This window comes from Argiope bruennichi, chromosome 6 (genome assembly GCF_947563725.1).
Source record: "Argiope bruennichi chromosome 6, qqArgBrue1.1, whole genome shotgun sequence".
Taxonomy (NCBI): Eukaryota; Metazoa; Arthropoda; class Arachnida; order Araneae; family Araneidae; genus Argiope; species Argiope bruennichi.
The window spans coordinates 16,600,792-16,626,712 of record NC_079156.1 but is presented as its reverse complement, the minus strand read 5'-3'; the positions used below and the strand labels follow the sequence as shown (position 1 = coordinate 16,626,712).

The following is a 25,921-nucleotide window of genomic DNA, read 5'->3' as shown; positions in this document are numbered from 1 at the left end:
TTTTTTAACTATATTTTATGTATGTTTCTGGTTAAAGATGTCGATGCATAGATCGAACGAGGTGTCCGTGCTCGGGAACTGGCACTGCGCGTTCGGCATGGGTCGGCATCTCTCCCCTTGTTGATTCCTTTATTTAAGATTGTATTTGATGTATTTTCTGTTAAGAGATGTCGATGCATAGATCGAACGAGGTGTCCTGTGCTCGGGAACTGACACTGCGCGCTCGGCATGGGTCGACATCTCTCTGCTTGTTGATTCCTTTATTTAAGAATGTTTTTTCGTATATTTCAGATGGTAGATATAGATTGGAACAGGTGGTCGTGTTTGGTAAATGGTACTGTTGCTGGGAATACATGCGACAGTTTTTCTTGTTTCTTTTTTTAACTGTATATTATGTATGTTTCTGGTGAGAGATGTCGATGCATAGATCGAACGAGGTGTCCGTACTCGGGAACTGTCACTGCGCGCTCGGCATGGGTCGACATCTCGCCCCTTGTTGATTCCTTTATTTAAAAATGTTTTTTCGTATATTTCAGATGGTAGATATAGATTGGAAGAGGTGGTCGTGTTTGGTAAATGGTACTGTCGCTGGGAATACATGCGACAGTTTTTCTTGTTTCTTTTTTTAACTATATATTATGTAAGTTTCTGGTGAGAGATGTCGATGCATAGATCGAACGAGGTGTCCGTACTCGGGAACTGTCACTGCGCGCTCGGCATGGGTCGACATCTCGCCCCTTGTTGATTCCTTTATTTAAAAATGTTTTTTTGTATAATTCAGATGGTAGATATAGATTGGAAGAGGTGGTCGTTTTTTTTTAAATGGTACTGTCGCTGGGAATACATGCGACAATTTTTCTTGTTTCTTTTTTTAACTGTATTTTATGTATGTTTCTGGTGAGGGATGTCGATGCATAGATCGAACGAGGTGTCCGTATTCGGGAACTGGCACTGCGCGTTCGGCATGGGTCGGCATCTCTCCCCTTGTTGATTCCTTTATTTAAGATTGTATTTTATGTATGTTTCTGGTGAGATATGTCGATGCATAGATCGAACGAGGTGTCCGTGCTCGGGAACTGGCACTCCGCGCTCGGCATGGGTCGACATCTCTCTCCTTGTTGATTCCTTTATTTAAGAATGTTTTTTCGTATATTTCAGATGGTATATATAGATTGGAAGAGGTGGTCGTTTTTTTTTTAAATGTTACTGTCGCTGGGAATACATGCGACAATTTTTCTTGTTTCTTTTTTTAACTGTATTTTATGTATGTTTCTGGTGAGAGATGTCGATTCATAGACCGAACGGGGTGTCCGTGCTCGGGAACTGGCACTGCGCGCTCGGCATGGGTCAACATCTCTCCCCTTGTTGATTCCTTTATTTAAGATTGTATTTTTTGTATGTTTCAGATGGTAGATATAGATTGGAAGAGGTGGTCGTGTTTGGTACATGGTACTGTCGCTGGGAATACATGCGACAGTTTTTCTTGTTTCTTTTTTTAACTGTATATTATGTATGTATCTGGTGAGAGATGTCGATGCATAGATCGAACGAGGTGTCCGTACTCGGGAACTGTCACTGCGCGCTCGGCATGGGTCGACATCTCGCCCCTTGTTGATTCCTTTATTTAAAAATGTTTTTTCGTATATTTCAGATGGTAGATATAGATTGGAAGAGGTGGTCGTGTTTGGTAAATGGTACTGTCGCTGGGAATACATGCGACAGTTTTTCTTGTTTCTTTTTTTAACTGTATATTATGTATGTTTCTGGTGAGAAATGTCGATGCATAGATCGAACGAGGTGTCCGTACTCGGGAACTGTCACTGCGCGCTCGGCATGGGTCGACATCTCGCCCCTTCTTGATTCCTTTATTTAAATTTTTTTTTTTTTGTATAATTCAGATGGTAGATATAGATTGGAAGAGGTGTTCGTTTTTTTTTAAATGTTACTGTCGCTGGGAATACATGCGACAATTTTTCTTGTTTCTTTTTTTAACTGTATTTTATGTATGTTTCTGGTGAGGGATGTCGATGCATAGATCGAACGAGGTGTCCGTATTCGGGAACTGGCACTGCGCGTTCGGCATGGGTCGGCATCTCTCCCCTTGTTGATTCCTTTATTTAAGATTATATTTTATGTATGTTTCTGGTGAGATATGTCGATGCATAGATCGAACGAGGTGTCCGTGCTCGGGAACTGGCACTCCGCGCTCGGCATGGGTCGACATCTCTCTCCTTGTTGATTCCTTTATTTAAGAATGTTTTTTCGTATATTTCAGATGGTATATATAGATTGGAAGATGTGGTCGTTTTTTTTTAAATGTTACTGTCGCTGGGAATACATGCGACAATTTTTCTTGTTTCTTTTTTTAACTGTATTTTATGTATGTTTCTGGTGAGAGATGTCGATTCATAGATCGAACGAGGTGTCCGTATTCGGGAACTGGCACTGCGCGTTCGGCTTGGGTCAACATCTCTCCCCTTGTTGATTCCTTTATTTAAGATTGTATTTTATGTATGTTTCTGGTGAGAGATGTCGATGCATAGATCGAACGAGGTGTCCGTGCTCGGGAACTGGCACTGCGCGTTCGGCATGGGTCGGCATCTCTCCCATTGTTGATTCCTTTATTTAAAAATGTTTTTTCGTATATTTCAGATGGTAGATATAGATTGGAAGAGGTGGTTGTGTTTGGTAAATGGTACTGTCGCTGGGAATACATGCGACAATTTTTGTTGATTCTTTTTTTAATTCTATTTTATTTATGTTTCTGGTTAGAGATGTCGATGCATAGATCGAACGAGGTGTCCGTGCTCGGGAACTGGCACTGCGCGCTCGGCATGGGTCGACATCTCTCCCATTGTTGATTCCTTTATTTAAAAATGTTTTTTCGTATATTTCAGATGGTAGATATAGATTGGAAGAGGTGGTGGTGTTTGGTAAATGGTACTGTCGCTGGGAATACATGCGACAGTTTTTCTTGTTTCTTTTTTTAACTGTATATTATGTATGTTTCTGGTGAGAGATGTCGATGCATAGATCGAACGAGGTGTCCGTACTCGGGAACTGTCACTGCGCGCTCGGCATGGGTCGACATCTCCCCCTTTGTTGATTCCTTTATTTAATTTTTTTTTTTTTTTTTTTTTTTGTATAATTCAGATGGTAGATATAGATTGGAAGAGGTGGTCGTTTTTTTTAAATGTTACTGTCGCTGGGAATACATGCGACAATTTTTGTTGATTCTTTTTTTAATTCTATTTTATGTATGTTTCAGGTGAGAGATGTCAATGAATAGATCGAACGAGGTGTCCGTGCTCGGGAACTGGCACTGCGCGTTCGGCATGGGTCGGCATCTCTCCCATTGTTGATTCCTTTATTTAAAAATGTTTTTTCGTATATTTCAGATGGTAGATATAGATTGGAAGAGTTGGTCGTGTTTGGTAAATGGTACTGTCGCTGGGAATACATGCGACAGTTTTTCTTGTTTCTTTTTTTAACTGTATATTATGTATGTTTCTGGTGAGAGATGTCGATGCATAGATCGAATGAGGTGTCCGAACTCGGGAACTGTCACTGCGCGCTCGGCATGGGTCGACATCTCGCCCCTTGTTGATTCCTTTATTTAAATTTTTTTTTTTTGTATAATTCAGATGGTAGATATAGATTGGAAGAGGTGGTCGTTTTTTTTAAAATGTTACTGTCGCTGGGAATACATGCGACAATTTTTCTTGTTTCTTTTTTTAACTGTATTTTATGTATGTTTCTGGTGAGGGATGTCGATGCATAGATCGAACGAGGTGTTCGTGATCGGGAACTGGCACTGCGCGCTCGGCATGGGTCGGCATCTCTCCCCTTTTTGATTCCTTTAAGATTCTATTTTATGTATGTTTCTGGTGAGAGATGTCGATGCATAGATCGAACGAGGTGTCCGTGCTCGGGAACTGGCACTGCGCGCTCGGCATGGGTCGACATCTCTCTCCTTGTTGATTACTTTATTTAAGAATGTTTTTTCCTATATTTCAGATGGTAGATATAGATTGGAAGAGGTGGTCGTGTTTGGTAAATGGTACTGTCGCTGGGAATACATACGACAGTTTTTCTTGTTTCTTTTTTTAACTGTATATTATGTATGTTTCTGGTGAGAGATGTCGATGCATAGATCGAACGAGGTGTCCGTACTCGGGAACTGGCACTGCGCGCTCGGCATGGGTCGACATCTCGCCCCTTGTTGATTCCTTTATTAAAAAATGTTTTTTTGTATATTTCAGATGGTAGATATAGATTGGAAGAGGTGGTAGTTTTTTTTTAAATGTTACTGTCGCTGGGAATACATGCGACAAATTTTCTTGTTTCTTTTTTTAACTGTATTTTATGTATGTTTCTGGTGAGAGATGTCGATGCATAGACCGAACGAGGTGTCCGTGCTCGGGAACTGGCACTGCGCGCTCGGCATGGGTCAACATCTCTCCCCTTGTTGATTCCTTTATTTAAGATTGTATTTTTTGTATGTTTCTGGTGAGAAATGTCGATGCATAGACCGAACGAGGTGTCCGTGCTCGGGAACTGGCACTGCGCGCTCAGCATGGGTCGGAATCTCTCCCCTTGTTGATTCCTTTTTTTAAGATTGTATTTTATGTATTTTCTGCTAAGAGATGTCGATGCATAGATCGAACGAGGTGTCCGTACTCGGGAACTGTCACTGCGCGCTCGGCATGGGTCGACATCTCGCCCCTTGTTGATTCCTTTATTAAAAAATGTTTTTTTGTATATTTCAGATGGTAGATATAGATTGGAAGAGGTGGTCGTTTTTTTTAAATTTTACTGTCGCTGGGAATACATGCGACAATTTTTGTTGATTCTTTTTTTAATTCTATTTTATGTATGTTTCAGGTGAGAGATGTCAATGAGTAGATCGAACGAGGTGTCCGTGCTCGGGAACTGGCACTGCGCGTTCGGCATGGGTCGGCATCTCTCCCATTGTTGATTCCTTTATTTAAAAATGTTTTTTCGTATATTTCAGATGGTAGATATAGATTGGAAGAGTTGGTCGTGTTTGGTAAATGGTACTGTCGCTGGGAATACATGCGACCGGTTTTGTTGTTTCTTTTTTTAACTATATTTTATTTATGTTTCTGGTTAGAGATGTCGATGCATAGATCGAACGAGGTGTCCGTGCTCGGGAACTGGCACTGCGCGCTCGGCATGGGTCGACATCTCTCCCAATGTTGATTCCTTTATTTAAAAATGTTTTTTCGTATATTTCAGATGGTAGATATAGATTGGAAGAGGTGGTCGTGTTTGGTAAATGGTACTGTCGCTGGGAATACATGCGACAGTTTTTCTTGTTTCTTTTTTTAACTGTATATTATGTATGTTTCTGGTGAGAGATGTCGATGCATAGATCGAACGAGGTGTCCGAACTCGGGAACTGTCACTGCGCGCTCGGCATGGGTCGACATCTCGCCCCTTGTTGATTCCTTTATTTTAAAATTTTTTTTTTTTTTGTATAATTCAGATGGTAGATATATATTGGAAGAGGTGGTCGTTTTTTTTAAAATGTTACTGTCGCTGGGAATACATGCGACAATTTTTCTTGTTTCTTTTTTTAACTGTATTTTATGTATGTTTCTGGTGAGGGATGTCGATGCATAGATCGAACGAGGTGTTCGTGATCGGGAACTGGCACTGCGCGCTCGGCATGGGTCGGCATCTCTCCCCTTTTTGATTCCTTTATTTAAGATTGTATTTTATGTATGTTTCTGGTGAGAGATGTCGATGCATAGATCGAACGAGGTGTCCGTGCTCGGGAACTGGCACTGCGCGCTCGGCATGGGTCGACATCTCTCTCCTTGTTGATTACTTTATTTAAGAATGTTTTTTCGTATATTTCAGATGGTAGATTGGAAGAGGTGGTCGTGTTTGGTAAATGGTACTGTCGCTGGGAATACATACGACAGTTTTTCTTGTTTCTTTTTTTAACTGTATATTATGTATGTTTCTGGTGAGAGATGTCGATGCATAGATCGAACGAGGTGTCCGTACTCGGGAACTGGCACTGCGCGCTCGGCATGGTTCGACATCTCGCCTCTTGTTGATTCCTTTATTAAAAAATGTTTTTTTGTATATTTCAGATGGTAGATATAGATTGGAAGAGGTGGTAGTTTTTTTTAAAATGTTACTGTCGCTGGGAATACATGCGACAATTTTTCTTGTTTCTTTTTTTAACTGTATTTTATGTATGTTTCTGGTGAGGGATGTCGATGCATAGATCGAACGAGGTGTTCGTGATCGGGAACTGGCACTGCGCGATCGGCATGGGTCGGCATCTCTCCCCTTTTTGATTCCTTTATTTAAGATTGTATTTTATGTATGTTTCTGGTGAGAGATGTCGATGCATAGATCGAACGTGGTGTCCGTGCTCGGGAACTGGCACTGCGCGCTCGGCATGGGTCGACATCTCTCCCCTTGTTGATTCCTTTATTTAAAAATGTTTTTTCGTATATTTCAGATGGTAGATATAGATTGGAAGAGGTGGTCGTGTTTGGTAAATGGTACTGTCGCTGGGAATACATGCGACAATTTTTGTTGATTCTTTTTTTAACTGTATTTTATGTATGTTTCAGGTGAGAGATGTCAATGAATAGATCGAACGAGGTGTCCGTGCTCGGGAACTGGCACTGCGCTTTCGGCATGGGTCGGCATCTCTCCCCTTGTTGATTCCTTTATTTAAAAATGTTTTTTCGTATATTTCAGATGGTAGATATAGATTGGAAGAGTTGGTCGTGTTTGGTAAATGGTACTGTCGCTGGGAATAAATGCGACCGGTTTTGTTGTTTCTTTTTTTTAACTATATTTTAGGTATGTTTCTGGTTAGAGATGTCGATGCATAGATCGAACGAGGTGTCCGTGCTCGGGAACTGGCACTGCGCGCTCGGCATGGGTCGACATCTCTCCCCTAATTTATTCTTTTATTTAAAAATGTTTTTTCGTATATTTCAGATGGTAGATATAGATTGGAAGAGGTGGTCGTGTTTGGTAAATGGTACTGTCGCTGGGAATACATGCGACAGTTTTTCTTGTTTCTTTTTTTCACTGTATTTTATGTATGTTTCTGGTGAGAGAGGTCGATGCATAGATCGAACGAGGTGTTCGTGATCGGGATCTGGCACTGCGCGCTCGGCATGGGTCGGCATCTCTCCCCTTTTTGATTCCTTTATTTAAGATTGTATTTTATGTATGTTTCTGGTAAGAGATGTCGATGCATAGATCGAACGAGGTGTCCGTGCTCGGGAACTGGCACTGCGCTTTCGGCATGGGTCGGCATCTCTCCCCTTGTTGATTCCTTTATTTAAAAATGTTTTTTCGTATATTTCAGATGGTAGATATAGATTGGAAGAGTTGGTCGTGTTTGGTAAATGGTACTGTCGCTGGGAATAAATGCGACCGGTTTTGTTGTTTCTTTTTTTAACTATATTTTATGTGCGTTTCTGGTTAGAGATGTCGATGCATAGATCGAACGAGTTGTCCGTGCTCGGGAACTGGCACTGCGCGCTCGGCATGGGTCGACATCTCTCCCCTAATTTATTCTTTTATTTAAAAATGTTTTTTCGTATATTTCAGATGGTAGATATAGATTGGAAGAGGTGGTCGTGTTTGGTAAATGGTACTGTCGCTGGGAATACATGCGACAATTTTTCTTGTTTCTTTTTTTAACTGTATTTTATGTATGTTTCTGGTGAGAGAGGTCGATGCATAGATCGAACGAGGTGTTCGTGATCGGGATCTGGCACTGAGCGCTCGGCATGGGTCGGCATCTCTCCCCTTTTTGATTCCTTTATTTAAGATTGTATTTTATGTATGTTTCTGGTAAGAGATGTCGATGCATAGATCGAACGAGGTGTCCGTATTCGGGAACTGGCACTGCGCGTTCGTAATGGGTCAACATCTCTCCCCTTGTTGATTCCTTTATTTAAAAATGTTTTTTCGTATATTTCAGATGGTAAATATAGATTGGAAGAGGTGGTCGTGTTTGGTAAATGGTACTGTCGCTGGGAATACATGCGACAGTGTTTCTTGTTTCTTTTTTTAACTGTATTTTATGTATGTTTCTGGTGAGAGATGTCGACGCATAGATCGAACGAGGTGTCCGTACTCGGGAACTGGCACTGCGCGCTCGGCATGGGTCGGCATCTCTCCCCTTGTTGATTCCTTTATTTAAGATTGTATTTTATGTATGTTTCTGGTGAGAGATGTCGATGCATAGATCGAACGAGGTGTCCGTGCTCTGGAACTGGCACTGCGCGCTCGGCATCTGTCGACATCTCGCCCCTTGTTGATTCCTTTATTTAAAAATGTTTTTTCGTATATTTCAGATGGTAGATATAGATTGGAAGAGGTGGTCGTGTTTTGTAAATGGTACTGTCGCTGGTAATACATGCGACAGTTTTTCTTGTTTCTTTTTTTAACTGTATTTTATGTATGTTTCTGGTGAGAGATGTCGATGCATAGATCGAACGAGGGACGACTCTCCGTGTTCTACAAGACCGTAAGAAGCGAAGCTCCGTTACTCGCAACACTTTCCCCTTAACTACCTGGATTTAATTGTGATAATCAAACAAGTAATACATCATCAGAAATAGAAAAGGAAGTCCTACCAACGGATATAAGTGTTTCTGTCTTCAACTCCATTAATTTCTTGCAATTTGGATCACAATTTGGAAATTAATGAAATTCGACAACAATATGATAATGTTCGGCTAAACCACAAATAGGCGGTGGGGTAAGTTCTTCAGTTTTGTTTGTAGATGATAGTGCACGTCATGCTGCTTTTTTATATATATATGTTTCTAAGTTTAATATTCTATTTTTTATGAATTTTTGAAGTTATATTTTACTAATGGTCACTCGCTGCTGATTTCTTTCTACCATCAACTTTACTAACTAATAACGCATAAACTATCAGAACTAATCAAATGAAAATTACACACTCTATTAAGCACACTATTAGAACTCTTACAAGAGTACTTCTAAAAAATTATCACCTTGAGTCCACGAGATATTAAAAAAAAAAAAAAACAGTAAAACTCACTCCCCCTCAAATATGACAAATTGATCTTCCAAATATAAACATCAACTTTAAAAAACAATAACTAAACTTCTGCTTAAAATTCCAACAAACTATTGATATCACAGGTTACCTAAAGCGATTCTCTTTTATTCTGAAACAAAACATTTTTACTCTATCTATATATGAGTATTTTTTATGATTTTCTTAAACATCTAAAAAGCAACCCTCACCAACTTTCGCCCCCTTCCTGTTTGCAACTGGTCGAAAAACTCAATGTTGCTATGCGCGTACCCACCACAGCAGCGAGTGGGCGTTACATTGAAATAACGTTATGTCTTTGTTTAAGAAATTAAATGAATAAAAACACTGGAATTTTAAGTTTTTAAAACCTCCCATAACTCCAATGCCACAGAACAAAAAATTTGCTGTCGATTGATATAATTTATTTTTTTTTGGTCCTATAATGCTCATGTTAAGTCGTTGTTTTTATTCTGTACATTTTTGTTTGAAAAAAAATATTTCGTCTATAGCCATTTTACCGTCCTCCCCAACCCCAACAATAAGCAGAACCCCTAAAGACAGCACTTGCTCCCTCCCCAATTGGTTGCCTAAAACTATCACAGCCCCCTCCTCCCTATATGCAAACCCTTGAAGGCAAGCTAATGTTTAATCAAGTTTTCGAGAGAAAACTTTTAAAAGCTGTACCATCGCTCCCTCTTATCACAAAAGTAAAAACTCCACTTTCTACCCCCCCCCCTCTCCAAGTTCATTCTAAACATACACTAAATCCTTAGCCCCTCCCAAATTTCTTGCCAATTTTCACTCCATAGCCACTAGGGGCATTATTCCAATTCTACTTAATTCCCAGCTCCATTCTTTATCAAACCATGATACAGTTTGTCAATATCAAACTCAAAACCGAGTTATCCCAATTTTAAACTTTTTAATTTTTTTAAAATTTTTTTCAAACGTCCATATTTCGAAAATTACAACCCGTAGAGAAAAAATAAAGAAATTTTTGCCCCCAAACTCTTACCCCGTTTGGAAATAACACCGCTAAAGCATCCACCAAACAAAAAAACTCTCGCCCCCCTTTGTATGTCCCTACCCCCTGGCAATTATTAAAACCTGCAATGTAGTTATCTCACCACCTATCAATGCCACATTGTTGAAATTAAAAACAGTCATCTATTTTGCCCCCGGTAGTATATATTTAAAATCTCTAAGTCATACCCCCAATAACCGCTGGATTGCGTATACAAAATTCTTAGCCCCCCCCCCCAATTACACTATTAATTCAAAATCTATCACAAATAGGACTTTGCTTCCAATTTAAACGTGTACCTCGCAACATAACCCTCCAAACCATCCCATGGCTGGTTAATTTTGGTATAACTGCTAAGTTACAACAACTTTAAAATAATTTAAAATGCATTTATCTCAGAAACTTACACTCGTACAGCAAAAATAATGAAATTTCTAGACTCGCACCCCGTCTGAAATTAACACCGCATTTGTATCCACCAAATAATTAAACTCTCACCAAGTATGTTCCTACACCCCACGGCAATTATTAATACCAGAGACGAGGAAATATATTTAATGAACCCCCCCACCCCCCACAGCATGATGTGCACAACCACCAACAAAGTCGGACACTCCCCACCCGGCTGTTTTAGATTAAGAAGAACATTCAAGAAAGAGAAAAGGTAAAAAAAGGGAAATAAAAAGAAGGAGAAGAAAAAGAACCTAATTATGAAACACATTACACCCAAGAAAGAGTTATGGAACAAGGAGATCTCCCGCTCTTTTCCCTCAGGAAGTCGATGTCAACAACATCTATACAATCCAGCTGCTCCTCAAGATGTGAACATTCCATAATTGACGAGAACACCTCGTCACAAACCATCATAGACAAAATTAGAAAAATCATAAACGAAAAAACGGAGAGTCGATTTTATCTAAAAGCGGGAAAAAGAGAAAAGGCAAATAAACTGCTCGACCATCTAAGCAGCACAATAAATAATCTAGAAACCTACAATCTAAAGCTGCCGCCTACAACAGAAGAAAAGAGCCAGCAGACAGAGGACAGGAAAGCCCTAACACCAATCCCTTCCCCATCGAAACAAACACCTACCGTGGCATCATATGCAGATATAACAAAAAGGAAAAAACACCCAAAAACAGTACTGCTCTACCCAACCAAGATAGAGGGAGAAACGGACATCGTGTCCCTGCTAAAGAAAGAGGTGGATACAAACGCTAGTTTTAAAATTACAAATGTAAGAAAACTCCAAAACAATGAAGTCGCAATTGACTGCAACACAGAAGAAGATAGGACCTACCTGCTGTCCGTAATCAACCATAAGCAAACATTGCAGGAAAAGATCAGGCCTATCCAAGTGGAAAAGAAACTTCCACGTCTCATCACCTACGGCTACCATACTGACGTCAAGAAAGAAGCCATAGAAGAAGGCCTGAAGAAGAACTTAGACCATCAGTCAACAGCTGCAATAAAGGTCCTATTCTCCATAAAGGGAAAGACTGGCAAAAATCACTGGGTTTTTCAAGCCCCACCAGTAATATATCAACAGATCAAAGGGAGGAGAGGTAGGATCCTCTTCGAGGGGGAAAACCACAGAGTTGGGCACTGTAGTAGTGTGAGGAGATGCTCAAAATGCCAGGCATTTGACTACACGGCCTCCAAATGCGACGCTAAATACTTGTACTGCGCCTTCTGTGCAGGTCCCCATATAATGCACAATTTCACTAGTAGGCTGCCCAAGTGCATCAACTGTATGGACGCCAACCACAGATTGAATCGGAGAACATCGGTAAACCATCCATCATACCATCAAGATTGCCCGATTCTAAGCTCAAAACTCAACGCAGCCAAAAGAAACACCATCTATTAGTGCAAGTAAGGATGCAGGATCAGCAGACAAACCATGGCCACAATTTTATATCATCAAAAGGTCTCAAGATCATACAAATAAACCTAGGCAGGCCAAAAGCGGCAACAGATAACCTCCACCCAATGGCAGCAAAACTCCAACCAGACATAATAGCTATTCAAGAGCCATATCAAAACAATGACCGAATAAAAGGAATACCAAGCTCCTGGTCATTGTTTTGTTCAACATCAAAAAAAGCAGCAATAGCCATTCCAAAACCCACCATCAAAATAGCAATTATTGCAATCAAGATAAACACAATAGCAATTAAAATTCAAACAACCTCACAACGGACAACAATAATCTCAGCCTACTCATCTCCAGCCTCCAACATTCAAGAAACGCTCCAAGAATTACAACAGATAATTAACACCTTGCCAAGGGAACAAATCATTATCACAGCTGACCTAAACGGGCATAACAACCTCTGGGGTTATGAACACAATGACCTCAGAGGAAACCAAATACTAGACTTCGCCCTCGGATGCAGTCTGTATATCATCAACAAGCAAGATGCTCCTCCAACCTTTTCCCACTGCAGAAAAAGAGGATGGCCGGACCTCACCCTCTGCAGCCAAAACCTGATAGACACCATTTCTAAATGGGAAGTGCTAGAAGAGCCGTCCCTCAGTGACCATAAATTCATAGAAACAACAATAGCTATCAACCAGCAGAGCTCCATAACAACAAGATTTAAAACAAAACACGGAAACCATAGAAAAATGCTAAATCATCTCCTACCACACGTAATCAAAATTCAACAAGCAATTAACAAAAGCAACACTCCACGGCAATTAAACGAAACAACTATCATCTTGCAAGAATAGCTACAAAATCAAAAAACAACCACAAATACTCCAACCCAACTGGTACACCAGCGAATTGGAAATACAAAAAATAGGCTAAAAGCACTGAGGAGACGAGCTCAAAGATCAGGAGAAAACCGACCAGCCCAGTTCCTGCTCCTCAAAAGGGAGACAGCCATCTACATGAAGAACGTCCATCTACATGAACTTGGGATGGAAAGGATTCTACTCCCAGGCAAAAAACCCTTATGGCAAGCACTATAAAGCTGCATTCCGAAACTCAGTTACCCCAGCTCAACTGATACTACTGAAAGAAAAGGAAGCGACAGGAGGCCAACTCCAAATAGCAGCAGGAATCCTCGAAGAAATTTTCCCAAACCCTGTCTCAACCCCGAAACAGGCAACAAGTGTAAATTACTCACCAGATGACTGCCCTTTCTCTCCACAGGAGGTAGCTAGAACGATTAACGGCCTCCCAAAAGGTAAAGCCCCAGGGTTGGATGGCATTGACAACATAGTCATCCAGCAAATCAACCAAACATTTCCACAGCTCTTCACGGATTTCTTCAATAAATGCCTAACATTAAAGAAATTCCCAGATTCACTAAAAATAGGAAACATCATCTTATTCCGTAAGACAGGAAAACCTATTAATGAAGCAACCTCTTAGCGTCCAATATCACTCCTCCCAACAATAGGCAAAGTCTTGGAGAAGCTCCTAACCCAAAGACTCACCTACCACCTAGAAAAGAACAACCATATATGCAATAGACAATATGGATTCCATGAAGGGAAATCAGTGGACATGGCCATTGACAACTTAATGAGGGAAATCAAACTGGCAAAACAAAACAAGAACCACGTCCTCCTGCTCTCAATTGATATCAAGGGTGCGTTCGACAACATTCAACATGCTGCAATCGAAGATTACCTAAATAATAGCAATAGTCCTGCCAACTTGATAGAAATTTTCAGACATACTTAAAAATAGAAAAGTCGTCCTCAACACAGCAGAAGGACCAGCAGAAAGAGAACAGAAACAAGGCTGCCCACAGGGATCCTGCAGTGGCCCTGCTCTCTGGAACCTGGTAGCAAATGAAATCCTTCAGCAGGATTGGACACGCAACACCACCATCCAGGCTTTGCGGACGACTTTGCAATAATAACTCACGCCCCAACCAGGAAAGAAATTGAGAACCAAACACACGCAGCAATAAAAAAATTCTCCAAATGGGCAAATAAAAATAAGTTGGAAATAGCCATTAATAAAACCAATTATATCTTCCTCAGTAAAATAGTAAGAGGCCCATCAATAAAATGGAACGGCACAGTGAACAAAAGAAAAAAATCAATAAAATACCTAGGAATTCAAATAGACGACAAACTCAATTGGAACGCACACCTTCGATATCAAGCAACATGAGCAGCTATCCTCCACCAAAATCTCTTAAAAATAACAGGGAAATCCTGGGGAATTAAGCAGGCACAATGAAAAACCCTCTACTCAACTGTAATAGAAAGAGTACTTGCACACGGCGCAGCCATCTGGTGCCAAGATCCCACCGATAGGATGAAACGGAAACTTGCAGCCATCCAACGACCGTTTCTACTAGCCATATCGGGAGCCTATAGAACTACCACAACAGCAGCCCTACAAATAATTTTGGGAATCCCCCCTCTCCACCTCCAACTACAAAGAGAGGCAAAGATAGCATCTCGTTATATAGGCTCAAAAACCCGACCAACAACTGAGACCTTCAAATTAGCCAACTAGAAATAGACTGTAAGATTTCAGGCTGGACTTCTCATCCCTCGGTACACCTAGAAGATCACCAGATTTCACTTGACGACGGAGGCTTGAGATCGGACCCGAATGGAATTTACACAGATGGATCGAAGACGGACAAGGGAGTAGGAGCAGCGTACTGTGTCTTCAACAATGGAGTAACTACAACAACTTGGGCAACAAAACTGGCCCAACACAATACAGTATTTAGAGCTGAGATCCTGGCCCTATACAAGGCCGCAGAATTCCTGAAGTCCACATCAGCAACATCTACCATCTACGTCGACAATAGGGCCAGCATCTTAGCAGCAAAAAATCCAAAATCCAATAACAAATGTGCCAGGAAAATCTTTGCAATACTCTCTACAAATGCAAACATAAAGATATCCTGGATTAACGCCCACGCCGGATATGCAGGTAATGAGAAAGCGGATAGACTTGCCAAACAAGCTGCTGATTCAGACAGCCCTATCCAGCCCGAACCATACCCAATTTCATTCATAAAGTCCAGTCTAAGGCGAACCATGTTGCAAAAGTGGTAAACGGAATGGGACAATGGCGAAACTGGAAGACTCATCTACCAGCTTCTTCCAAAAGCCACTCAACAACTTACGCCCTCGAGAAGGGAAGAAATTCTCTTCTTCACAGGCCATGGCCCATTTCCCACCTACTTAAAAAGGTTCAATTTAGCAGACGAACCTTACTGCACCTGCGGAAAGTGGGGTCACCACTCCACTACGCAACAGAATGCATTTTAACTACATCTTATCACCTAACGAAACCATCACTCACCTTCAACAGGTCTGGTTCTCCAGGGTAGCAGATAACTCTCTCAGTAGGGCCAAGATCAGAAAAATGGTTCAATTCCTGCATGAAGAGTCACAGCTGTTCAGATACTGACCGCCACTCCTATAACATCGGAAAACCCATCTCACCACCTGCACGACAAGACTTCCACCCAGGCCCGGAAACTCCAACCACCAACGCAGCGCATCCTCAAGCTCAGACAACTCCATTCAGTCCTGCATAGCCCATGACATCCCTGCTCCAACCCAACCTAAAACCAACCATTCCTGCTCTAACCCAGCCAAGTCAGCTCCTCACCAGTCTAACCGAATTCAGCTCGCCTACTCCAATGCAACCCACTGCAGCCTAAAAATCTTTAACCCAGCCAACTACAACTCAACCAACATCAGCTCCACATCATCAGCCCAATCACCATTACTTCCACATCATTAGCTTAGCCATCTGCAACTCTCACTCTCCATGCCCACACATGGAGAGGTGTTAAGGTTAAGGTGAGAGATGTCGATGCATAGATCGAACCAGGTGTCCGTGCTCGGGAACTGGCACTGCGCGCTAGGCATGGGTCGACATCTCTCCCCTTGTTGATTCCTTTATTTAAGATTGTATTTTATGTATGTTTCTGATGAGAGATGTCGATGCATAGATCGAACGAGGTGTCCGTGCTCGGGAACTGGCACTGCGCGCTAGGCATGGGTCGGCATCTCTGCCCTTGTTGATTCCTTTATTTAAGATTGTATTTTATGTATGTTTCTGGTGAGAGAGGTCGATGCATAGTTCGAACGAGGTGTCCGTGCTCGGGAACTGGCACTGCGCTCTCGGCACGTGTCGACATCTCTCCCCTTGTTGATTCCTTTATTTAAAAAGGTTTTTTCGTATATTTCAGATGGTAGATAAAGATTGGAAGAGGTGGTCGTGTTTGGTAACTGGAACTGTCGCTGGGAATACATGCGACAGTTTTTCTTGTTTCTTTTTTTAACTGTATTTTATGTATGTTTCTGGAGAGAGATGTCGATGCATAGATCGAACGAGGTGTCCGTGCTCGGGAACTGGCACTGCGCGTTCGGCATTCCTCGATATTTCTCTTCATGTGTGTAACTTTTTTCAAGGTTGTAATATTTGTATGTTTCAGGTGGGGGATGTCGATGCATAGATCATAGAAGGATGTCGATGTGTAGATCGATGGAATAGCCCTTCTTTTTTAACGGCCAGTGTGAGTTCTGCATGAACACACGTTTCGGTTTTTTATTTTTCTTTGTTTCTACCTTTGTGACTGATTTAACTAACTGTCGAATAGTTAGTCTGTGGAATGCAATTTAGCGCCCATTATTATTAAACATGATCGGAATATGGGGATTTTACCGTCCATGAGAAGCAAGCATGAAAAAGAACGGTTGCACTGGTTGCTTCGCTTTCTATCGATGGAGGAAGGTAAAAGAAGTTCAAATTCAGAAGGACGGTAATGTAGCATGAAAAAAGAAGCAATATTCTCATGCGACTGTGGGATCTTCAAGCTGGTTGCAGTAAAAGATATTTTCCCATGCGTGGTTCCAGAGACTGATTTCAAAGTTAAAGAAATGATTTCCTCCAATGGAATTTGTATTGAAATCTGTGTACATAATGTAAATAAAATATTTTCTTAGACCACGCTGTATCTGATCTCCAAGAAAGATACACTCATACCCAAAACTATTTATCGGGTAAAATGAATTTGAATAAAATTGAATTGCTCGAATAATCTTTATGTAATTTAACATTAACTTTTTTGCATATTTGAAGGATTGATTAATATTGTCTACATAATATTAGATAAATCTTAAATTTTACCATGATTGTCTCCTACCGGCTTCGTGGAATGTATTTGTAAGACGACCTTATAATGAATCCATCACATTCACAAAAATTTTTCTTTCAAAAGCTACCAGCTTGTGCAATTAGAATACATTGCATTCAAACGGCAGTATTTAATTGTTAGTAAAAAACACGGTATCCTTTTTGTGACCTACATTATTCTACGATTCATCTAAATGAAATGGTAATTGATGTATAAAAGTAGTTTTACTAAAAATTTCCAGTTTCTGTTGAAGCCGAAAGAGTAATAAAACATTTCGATATAGTAAATCTAAATACAATGGAGTTTGGGTTACTTTAACTGATCGATTTGAAAATTCTAGAGTAAGGGCAACTGTGCAAACGAAACTTTTATTTCTTCTTATTTATCTAGATAATGCCACAGATGTTGAAAATTGACTGAATACAATGCTAGAATGCATTTCTTCACTTCAAAATTTAATAATTGAAACTGAAAATCGGAATATTATTCAGATTTATTTAATAGTGTATAGATTGGCGCAAGAAACCATGGCAAAAAAAAGTTTCCTTTTTCTGAGGGTTTCAGATCCTAGTGACAAGTGTAGAGATCAGAGAGAACGAACAGCTTGGATATTTTTATTCTTTTTTAAAAAAAACTTTATTTGGAATATTACTATTATATACTTTTGTTTATTTTTTTAAAATTTGAATATTATATTCCAGAATAATTCTCCAATTACTATGAATTGTTCCAATAGTTATAATAAAAGTTTATTTCAAAATATCTATAAAATTAATTCTATTTTTAGCTGTCAAGATCTAGCAAATTCGTCGAAATCGTCCCGTTTCATAGTATTGTCCTTTTAGACCTGAGGTCCGTCGCATTTCATATTAGGAATGGTTAATCGTATTCAGAATATTGGGCACCTTGCGCGAGGGGAGACTTAACTATCACATCATGGAAGACAATTAAGCCTATTATGTAATAATTAAAATAATTTGATCCTTGAATTTCAGGCTTATGAAACTTATTCTGACAATTATTTTTTTAATTTTTTTGTGCTATATCTAACTTTTATGAATTCTTTCTGGGAATGAAACGTTTCGTATGTTTTGATGGAGCCATTCAATAATTTAATCTCTTATTTCTAATGGAAAGCAGTTTTGTATTGCACATATTAATTGAAATTTATCACCCGCTACCGATATTTTTTTCCTTCAAATCAGAAATTTTCATTTTTAGACTTCATTTTTGAATAAGTCTTCGTTATGTCGTATTTAAGTACACTCATTACTCTTACCATATGTTTACATTGCCCACTTATTCCGTCTTCGATTTACAGTTCTTACTGTAACGATATGAGAGTAAAAAAATTTAGCAATGCCATTCACCTTTGTGAATGTCTGTATTGTAGTCGACACACCGGCAATAATATGTATTTCCACGATATGTGTGCTCTTGAAATCAGAAATTTTGATTTTAGGCTGCCATTGGGAATAAATCTTCGGCATATCGTATTTAATTACACTCTTTTCTCTTGCACATTCATTCAAACTTTGGTTTACAATTCTTATTGTAATCATTCAAGAATGCGCATATTTAGCAATGCTTTCAAAGTGTGTAAATGTCTACATAGTGTTTAATGTGCCGGTAGTGATGCGTGTGTATACAGTCGTCGATTCGAATCCATTTTTAAGCTGTTTATTATTATTTTTGATTGAAACATTTTATTTCACCCATTTAATCGGAAAGGGTTTTACATCCTTTTAGCACAATGACAACCGCATTACGCGCCTGTGCGTTACAGATATGTAACTGTACGAAACCATCTATCGAATGAGATCTATGTTAAGAGATAGCAAAGAAGTTAAGATATAGAATATTTTGATTTTGGTGTAATTTTTACCGAAATGGACACATTTTACAGAATCTCAATTTAAAAAAAATTTCCCGATCCAGAAAATGAACTGAAATAGCTGATTAGCGAGATTTTTCAAAATTTTGTCTCCATAGAGAGACAGATACTTTAATGCTTCTAATAGCTCCAATTCTAATTCTTTGTAATAAGGTAAATGTCGTGAGATTTCACAGATTGAGAAAAAAAATTGCGAGATCCGAGAATTAAATTTTACTTAAACCCTTAAAAAAAAAAAGATTTTTTTAAATCATGGTATAAAAAAATATTTTTAGAATTGAAATTGGCTTATGAAAAGCGATTCATTTAGCTTACGAAATAAATGTAATTTGATTTTGATTAATAAATTAATTTGGAATCAAGAAAAAAATCAAGTCGCACCAGTTTCTGCGAAATAAGGAATTGAGGCATCTAAGTTTCTTTCCTATTGAAAAGTTAGTTATAGCTTACACCAGCCTACATAACTTCATACAATTATTGATGAATTTGGTGCGAAGCATACCTGCCCATGACCCTACAAAGGATTAAAAATAAAAAGGTCCAGCGACAGAGCGGTTGGTAATTCTGGATAGGAGCATATAGTTAACAGAAATTTCATAGCCGGGAATTTTTTTAATTATCTATAACTTCATATGCAATTTTTTAAAAATTTATATATGAATATTAAGTATTACATAACGGAAAAGTGTATAATAATTACATTTCTTTTTTGCTTTGGTATTTTATAAATTTATTTCGAAAGGTTCAAAAAAGTTTCACATATTATTTCCTAATTTATTCTAGTCAAACTAAATGTTTTTCCTTTGCTCGCCAAGTTTTTAATATATAAATACATGTCCGTACTTTCGGGTTCAATTTGTCCCTGCCTTACTTAGTTTGCTCATTTTCTTTTTTGTTGTTTGTAACAATTCATTATCTCCTAATGTTTAAAATAAGTTCCGTTTGTACTTTTTTTTTATTCTCACTTTTTAAAATCTAACAGCTCTTTATTCACTTTCATATTGCTAAATTAAAAAGATTCATTCATATTGTACAGAGGTTTAAAATTCGGTACTGTCATATTTGTTATTCATACTATATTTCTAAAAACTAACCTCACTCTCTCTGAAATTTTAAGCATATCAAATTTATTCTCCTTGATTGAGTCTTGGACATACCTTATAAATATTCGGCATCTTTTTGTTGGAGTGAACTGATGTTCTAAATCTAGTTCAGGCTTGAGTTGGCTCCCACGATAGAGACATTTCCCTCTTCTACAGGTAATTTTTTCTTTTCGATTCAAAATAGTCATACTAGATGAAGCGATTTGTTAGAAGCAAACTGAGCATAACACAGTAACAGTATTTAAGCATTTCCTTATAAATTGATGCTTGTGCAATAATTTTTTCTGACCCTGTTTGGATTACTAGGGCAGTCGAGAATCTAGTTTTTGCCAAAACTGACTTTAAGGCACAAACTCTTACTAATTTGAAACCCTGTGTTGATAGCGAATAGAATATGGATTTGATACTAATGTAGACTGACAACATAATTTTATTTTATAATAATGTATTGAGATATGTTCCAGTTCAGCTCTATTATATTATATTCAGCCTTCTCGTACTGAAAAATTAACTTGGGTTTTAAATTACTCTCTGAAATTTATATTATTCATGAGTAAATTGGTATAAAAAAAATGGCATCTGTTCCATGAGTATTTTTCCTTATTTTCAAAATGCACGTTTAGTCTAAATTATCATTTTAAAACTTATTTACAATGTAAATTCAGACAATAAAAAAAAATATTGGGTCACTGCGGATTTTGTCAATAGATCGTTTTACCACATTCTTTTGTTTTTTCAATGTGTTCAAAGCATCTAATTTATATTGTTTGGACTTTCAATTTCAATTTAGTAAAATAAAGTGCATCGATTAGTTACTTAGTTCCACTTTTATCCCAATATAGATTTTACCAATTATGAAAGGAATACTTAGTTTTATGAAACTCTTACCTCAGGTCACAAAAGCTGAGAATGAAGTAAATCGATAAAATATATAATTAAAGACTCGAGTGATAAATATAACAGTTATAGCGAAGTTGATTGCGACATAATGATTTATTTAACTTCCTAATAAGACGGCATCTCAATTCTACAATTATTTAAAATCTTATAATAGGACTTCTGAAATGGTGATGCGTGTATAAGTGATTTTTGAATTAATCTTCTGAAGACGGGAGTGAATAAGTTGAAAACATGCGCACTCTCTACGAAATTCGAATTCTTATATTTTAATATAAAAGCACTACTTTCGTTTTCGTACTAAAATTAAACAGGTACTTGAAATTCAATTAATCCGGGCATTAACAAATAAAAATGATTTAAAAGAAGACAAATTCTAACAACATCAGCGCTGCAATTGAATTAAAAATCAGGAGTTCGGTATAGTACTATCAATCACAAATGTATAAAAACGACTGTGATTGCAATTAAAGAAAAAATAAGAGGTTCAGATAGCAAATCTCCTTTTAAGTGAATACATCCGACGCTACTCGGTACGTTTTGAATGAAATAAATGGCAACTGAACTTGCACTTTAATACTTAAACCTAACTTCAATTAAATATGATCTTACGATAGTATGGTTTGCTTAACATTAAAATTAAACGCCTTTTAAACTAGCAATAAAAAAAGAATTTATAGCTGATTGGTTAAATTTATAAATTTTCCCTAAATTAAATATCTTTGCCTTAAAAAACACCGTAAAATTTTAATAAGGGAATTTGAAAGGAAACAATCCTTTGAATACAGAAAAACATTAGATACGTTGTGCAAGAATAGTTGGAGACAGAAAATGTTTACACGATACACTAGTCATTAACAGCGAATCTCTCATTAATGTTTTCGTATGTAAGGGGAAATAAAAGAACACAAACAAAGAAGGCGGTCGCATTGAAACCACACAGCAGTCGCATGCCGGCTCATAAAAACGGCGTCCGGATGCGAGAGATGCGGGTTCACGGGAGCCTTTGATTGGCCACGGAAATGTCTCCTTTTTCTTTTGTAGGAGAATAGGGACGTGTTTTGTTGTTTTTTTTTTTTTTTTCAAAATTTAAATACAATTAAAATCAATCTTAGTTTGATAACAAAGAAAAAAAATATAGAGGATATTCGATAAGTCCCAGCGTGTCGAATAAAAGGTAGATGATTCAGTTGATGAAGTCCAAATTCTTCACAAAAGAAGCCGAGAAAAAGCATAGAGTTTGTTCACTGAACAATATTAAACGAATTATGGAATTCTCAATTACAGCAAAGGTCAGTCCAGTCCATCGCAGAATGTTAGCTATTCTTCCTTAAAGTTTTAACATAGCTGTAGTAGGACATTGATTGCATACTTATCGCAAAAGCATGTATTCACATCCGTCCAGTATTATGCTGTGAGAAGAGTGTCCGCCTCGCGGTATATGGAAGAGAAAAAAGGATATTAATAACTGCAATACAAAAGCAGTAAAACAATATCATGAAAAAAGGCAATAATAAAAAGCAACAATGAATTTGCTTTAGATAGTTCTGCATCCACTGAAGTATGCCCCGTTTAATTCAAATGCAACAATTTGCAGTCGATATAAGAAGGTAATTGTTATTAATTGTTAATTTCTCATAGACGAGGTAGTGAGAAAGTACTGCAGCCATAAAAAATTCGAATTCGAGATTTTGACGAATCTCCACGTTTCAGTCCTTCACACAATTTTGGCATTATGTCTGTATGTCTATCCACCTATGTCAAAGATAATTAAAAAATGCTTTGGGGTAGACGGATGAAATTTGGTATAATGGTTTTGCGCCAAATCTTCAAATTTTTTTTTAATCAAAATTTGGGCTAAATTTGTTTAGAGGAAGTTTTTTTTTTTTTTGTCCGGCTGTTCGAATAAGTTAACACGATAAATACAAAACGAAGACAGTTATATCGATATAATTCGAGACACAGATTTCACTATATAGTAGATACACGTTAAAATTTGAACTAAATTGAATAAGCGACCGACCGACCGACCGACCACCTGTTGCTGTGTAACGCGATATTTAAGAAACATGTAAACGAGATCACTCAAAAATACATTAACTTAAAAGTCATCACAAAATTGCATACCAAATTTAATATAAGTGCAGCTCCGCAGCAAATTTTTGTTTCAGTTGCTTGGGAAAAATTTGTCTAAAGCACAAATTCGATTTTCGGATACTATTCATCAGGGATTCATCGCCAAAACACACGCCAAGGTTCACACGACTGATTCAATAAAAATGTTAAATCAAAACTAAAGGCTATAAATATTTCTTAACTATTGTACGCCAATGCCATTGCAAGGCATTCTTTGAGATAGCACTTCTATTAGAGATTATGCAATACAGTTGGGAGGGTGACCACTCCTACTGGTCTTTATACAGCGACAGTTTCTCGCTACAGTCAGAATTGGCGAAGCGCAGTTCTTACATTATCTATCAGTAAAAAGATATTCATTTAAAGAAATACATGTAATCGCGAAATATCATGAATCAGAATTTCAATAACAGAAGCCGAAACGTTAATTTTATCGAGTCAATTATATCGCAAGCTAGAAACGTGTGTTCCATGTCTCATCTGGTATTAAAAATTGAGAAAAAAATGAAGAGTGAGCGATAATTTTTTTTTAAAATTTCACTGAAAGGCAGAAGTGGATTTAATCATTTGTTGATTCTACGCAATACATATTACGTTATCTCTCCTTTAATAAATAGACCCATTTGATTTCATATTTCACCATGTATTTAAATTAAACAACGTGTTAATGATTTATTTCAGTTTATTTTATATTATTTCTGCAATTCTGTGAAAATGTGTATGCATTTACTCATTTATAAGCAATGTTTGGTGACCACCCTGGTTCATCGGACATGCTGATTGCGTTCCATTTTAATGTTATCTTTTATAAAAAAAAATCCTGATGTTTATGAATTTTTCTATTAATTTTTAAAAATCAATTAAATGCCATGTAGTCAATATGTGAATGACAGCAAAGCTTGCCATTCAGTGTAGAATTAGATGCGTATGATACACACCAATGTTCAGTTTATACCTCTTTGCACTATCCGTTGTCCATAATGAGAAGAGCCTGCGATTCAAACCTATTATTTAATGACGCAAGCCCATCTCTATTAAAATTAAAATATAGTAAAGGATTAAGCATCTTAAGATCCGAATCGCAAGAAATGAATGCATTAAGCATGAAACTATTCTAGACATTAAAACTTTCATTCTAAAAGCCTCACACTTGTTAAATTCATTGTATGAATATACTTCACATGAGTCAAATTCCATAGCATCACAATACCATTAACAACGTAACTGAGTAAATTATTTTCTAATCACACATTAATTTTCGTGGCAGTGCAACTTCGACTGTTTACTCTCTCGTATGCGTAATATAGGAATCGTCAAAAAATTCGGACTCGAGATTTTGATAAATCTCAATGCTTTAATCCTCCCTGAGTTTGAGAAACATATTCCTTTAAAGTGTCCGTCTGTCTGTGACAAAGATAACTCAAAAACGCTTTGATCTAGATAGATGAAATTTGGTGTATGATCATTACACCAATTTGTAGATTTCTGTCAAATTTTAAGCAAAATACTGCCAGAGGACCTTTGTCTGCCGCATGCTAGAATATAATTTACGAATACTCGAATGCAAGTTAACACGATACCTACAAAACGAACAAAGCTAGATGCATAAAATTCGGCGCACAGATTCAATATTTATATTGTTGATGCCTGTCAAACTTGAATTAAATCCAACTGTGAAATCCAACAGTTTATACTTTTGAAAGATAAAAACGTAAATCTTAAAATACAATGATTTAAATGTATCAAATTCGAATTTCGGATACTATTAGCCACATGTCAGGGAATTCATCGTCAAATAAATAGCAAAGAAAGACACGACAGATTCAGTAAAAATACTAAACTCACGCCAGACATAAATATTTCGTGACTATCGCTCACCAATTCCATTCAGGGTGCTGTCTAGGACAACACCTAATTAAGAGTATATACGAGAAAATTTTGGGTAGAACACACCCGCTGGTTTCGATACAGTGCTACAGTTTACAAGAGAAGGTAATGCAATAATTAACTAATAATAACGTGCATAGTCTACTACTAATAGTCAAGTGACGTAACTTATATTTATTTCGATAACTAAGAGAGAGTTGGGTGATAGAAACCTAACCCATTGGATTAACCAAAGTTCAATAGTATATCTTAAAATGAATCGTCATATAAATTTTACACAAATTGTATTAACTTGTAACATGTTTTCAATCGAAAATCTGCTTCTCTACCCTTCCACCATCAAGAACCACGGTAACTGCCTATGCGCAAGCTTACTTATATTAACGTCCCGTTTTAAAGCAACACCAGGGCTATTTTGAACCGCGGTCAGATGTCGAGGATGACACCTATACTGATACCCCCCCCCTCACCAAACTTGCACACCACACCAGAGGGAGGACGTTTGACCCCGACGGATTTGTAAGCACCAGATTCGCTTACACGACGGGTCTTCGGTAGAATCGGCTTTCGAGGCTGAAACCCTCCGGCTCCAAAGCCGAGGCCTTACCACCAGGACACCGCCAATTCGCAAATCCGCTTTTGTTTACATATGCTCGATTCGTATTGTGAGAGATGAATCAAAATGAGCATTATGAGTTAAAAAAGTATTGTAATTAAATGGCACAGTTTTAGTGTGAAACAACCACTATCCTCTATCCA

General features: G+C 38.0%; 1 protein-coding gene across 1 annotated transcript; it reads left to right on the top strand.

The window, feature by feature from the left end:
- The first annotated feature begins 11,987 nt into the window (after positions 1 to 11,987).
- On the top strand, positions 11,988 to 12,842 carry LOC129971285 (uncharacterized). Its single transcript, XM_056084904.1, has one exon. The coding sequence runs from the start codon at positions 11,988 to 11,990 to the stop codon at positions 12,840 to 12,842; it is 855 nt and encodes a 284-aa protein (XP_055940879.1).
- The last annotated feature ends 13,079 nt before the right edge of the window (positions 12,843 to 25,921 follow it).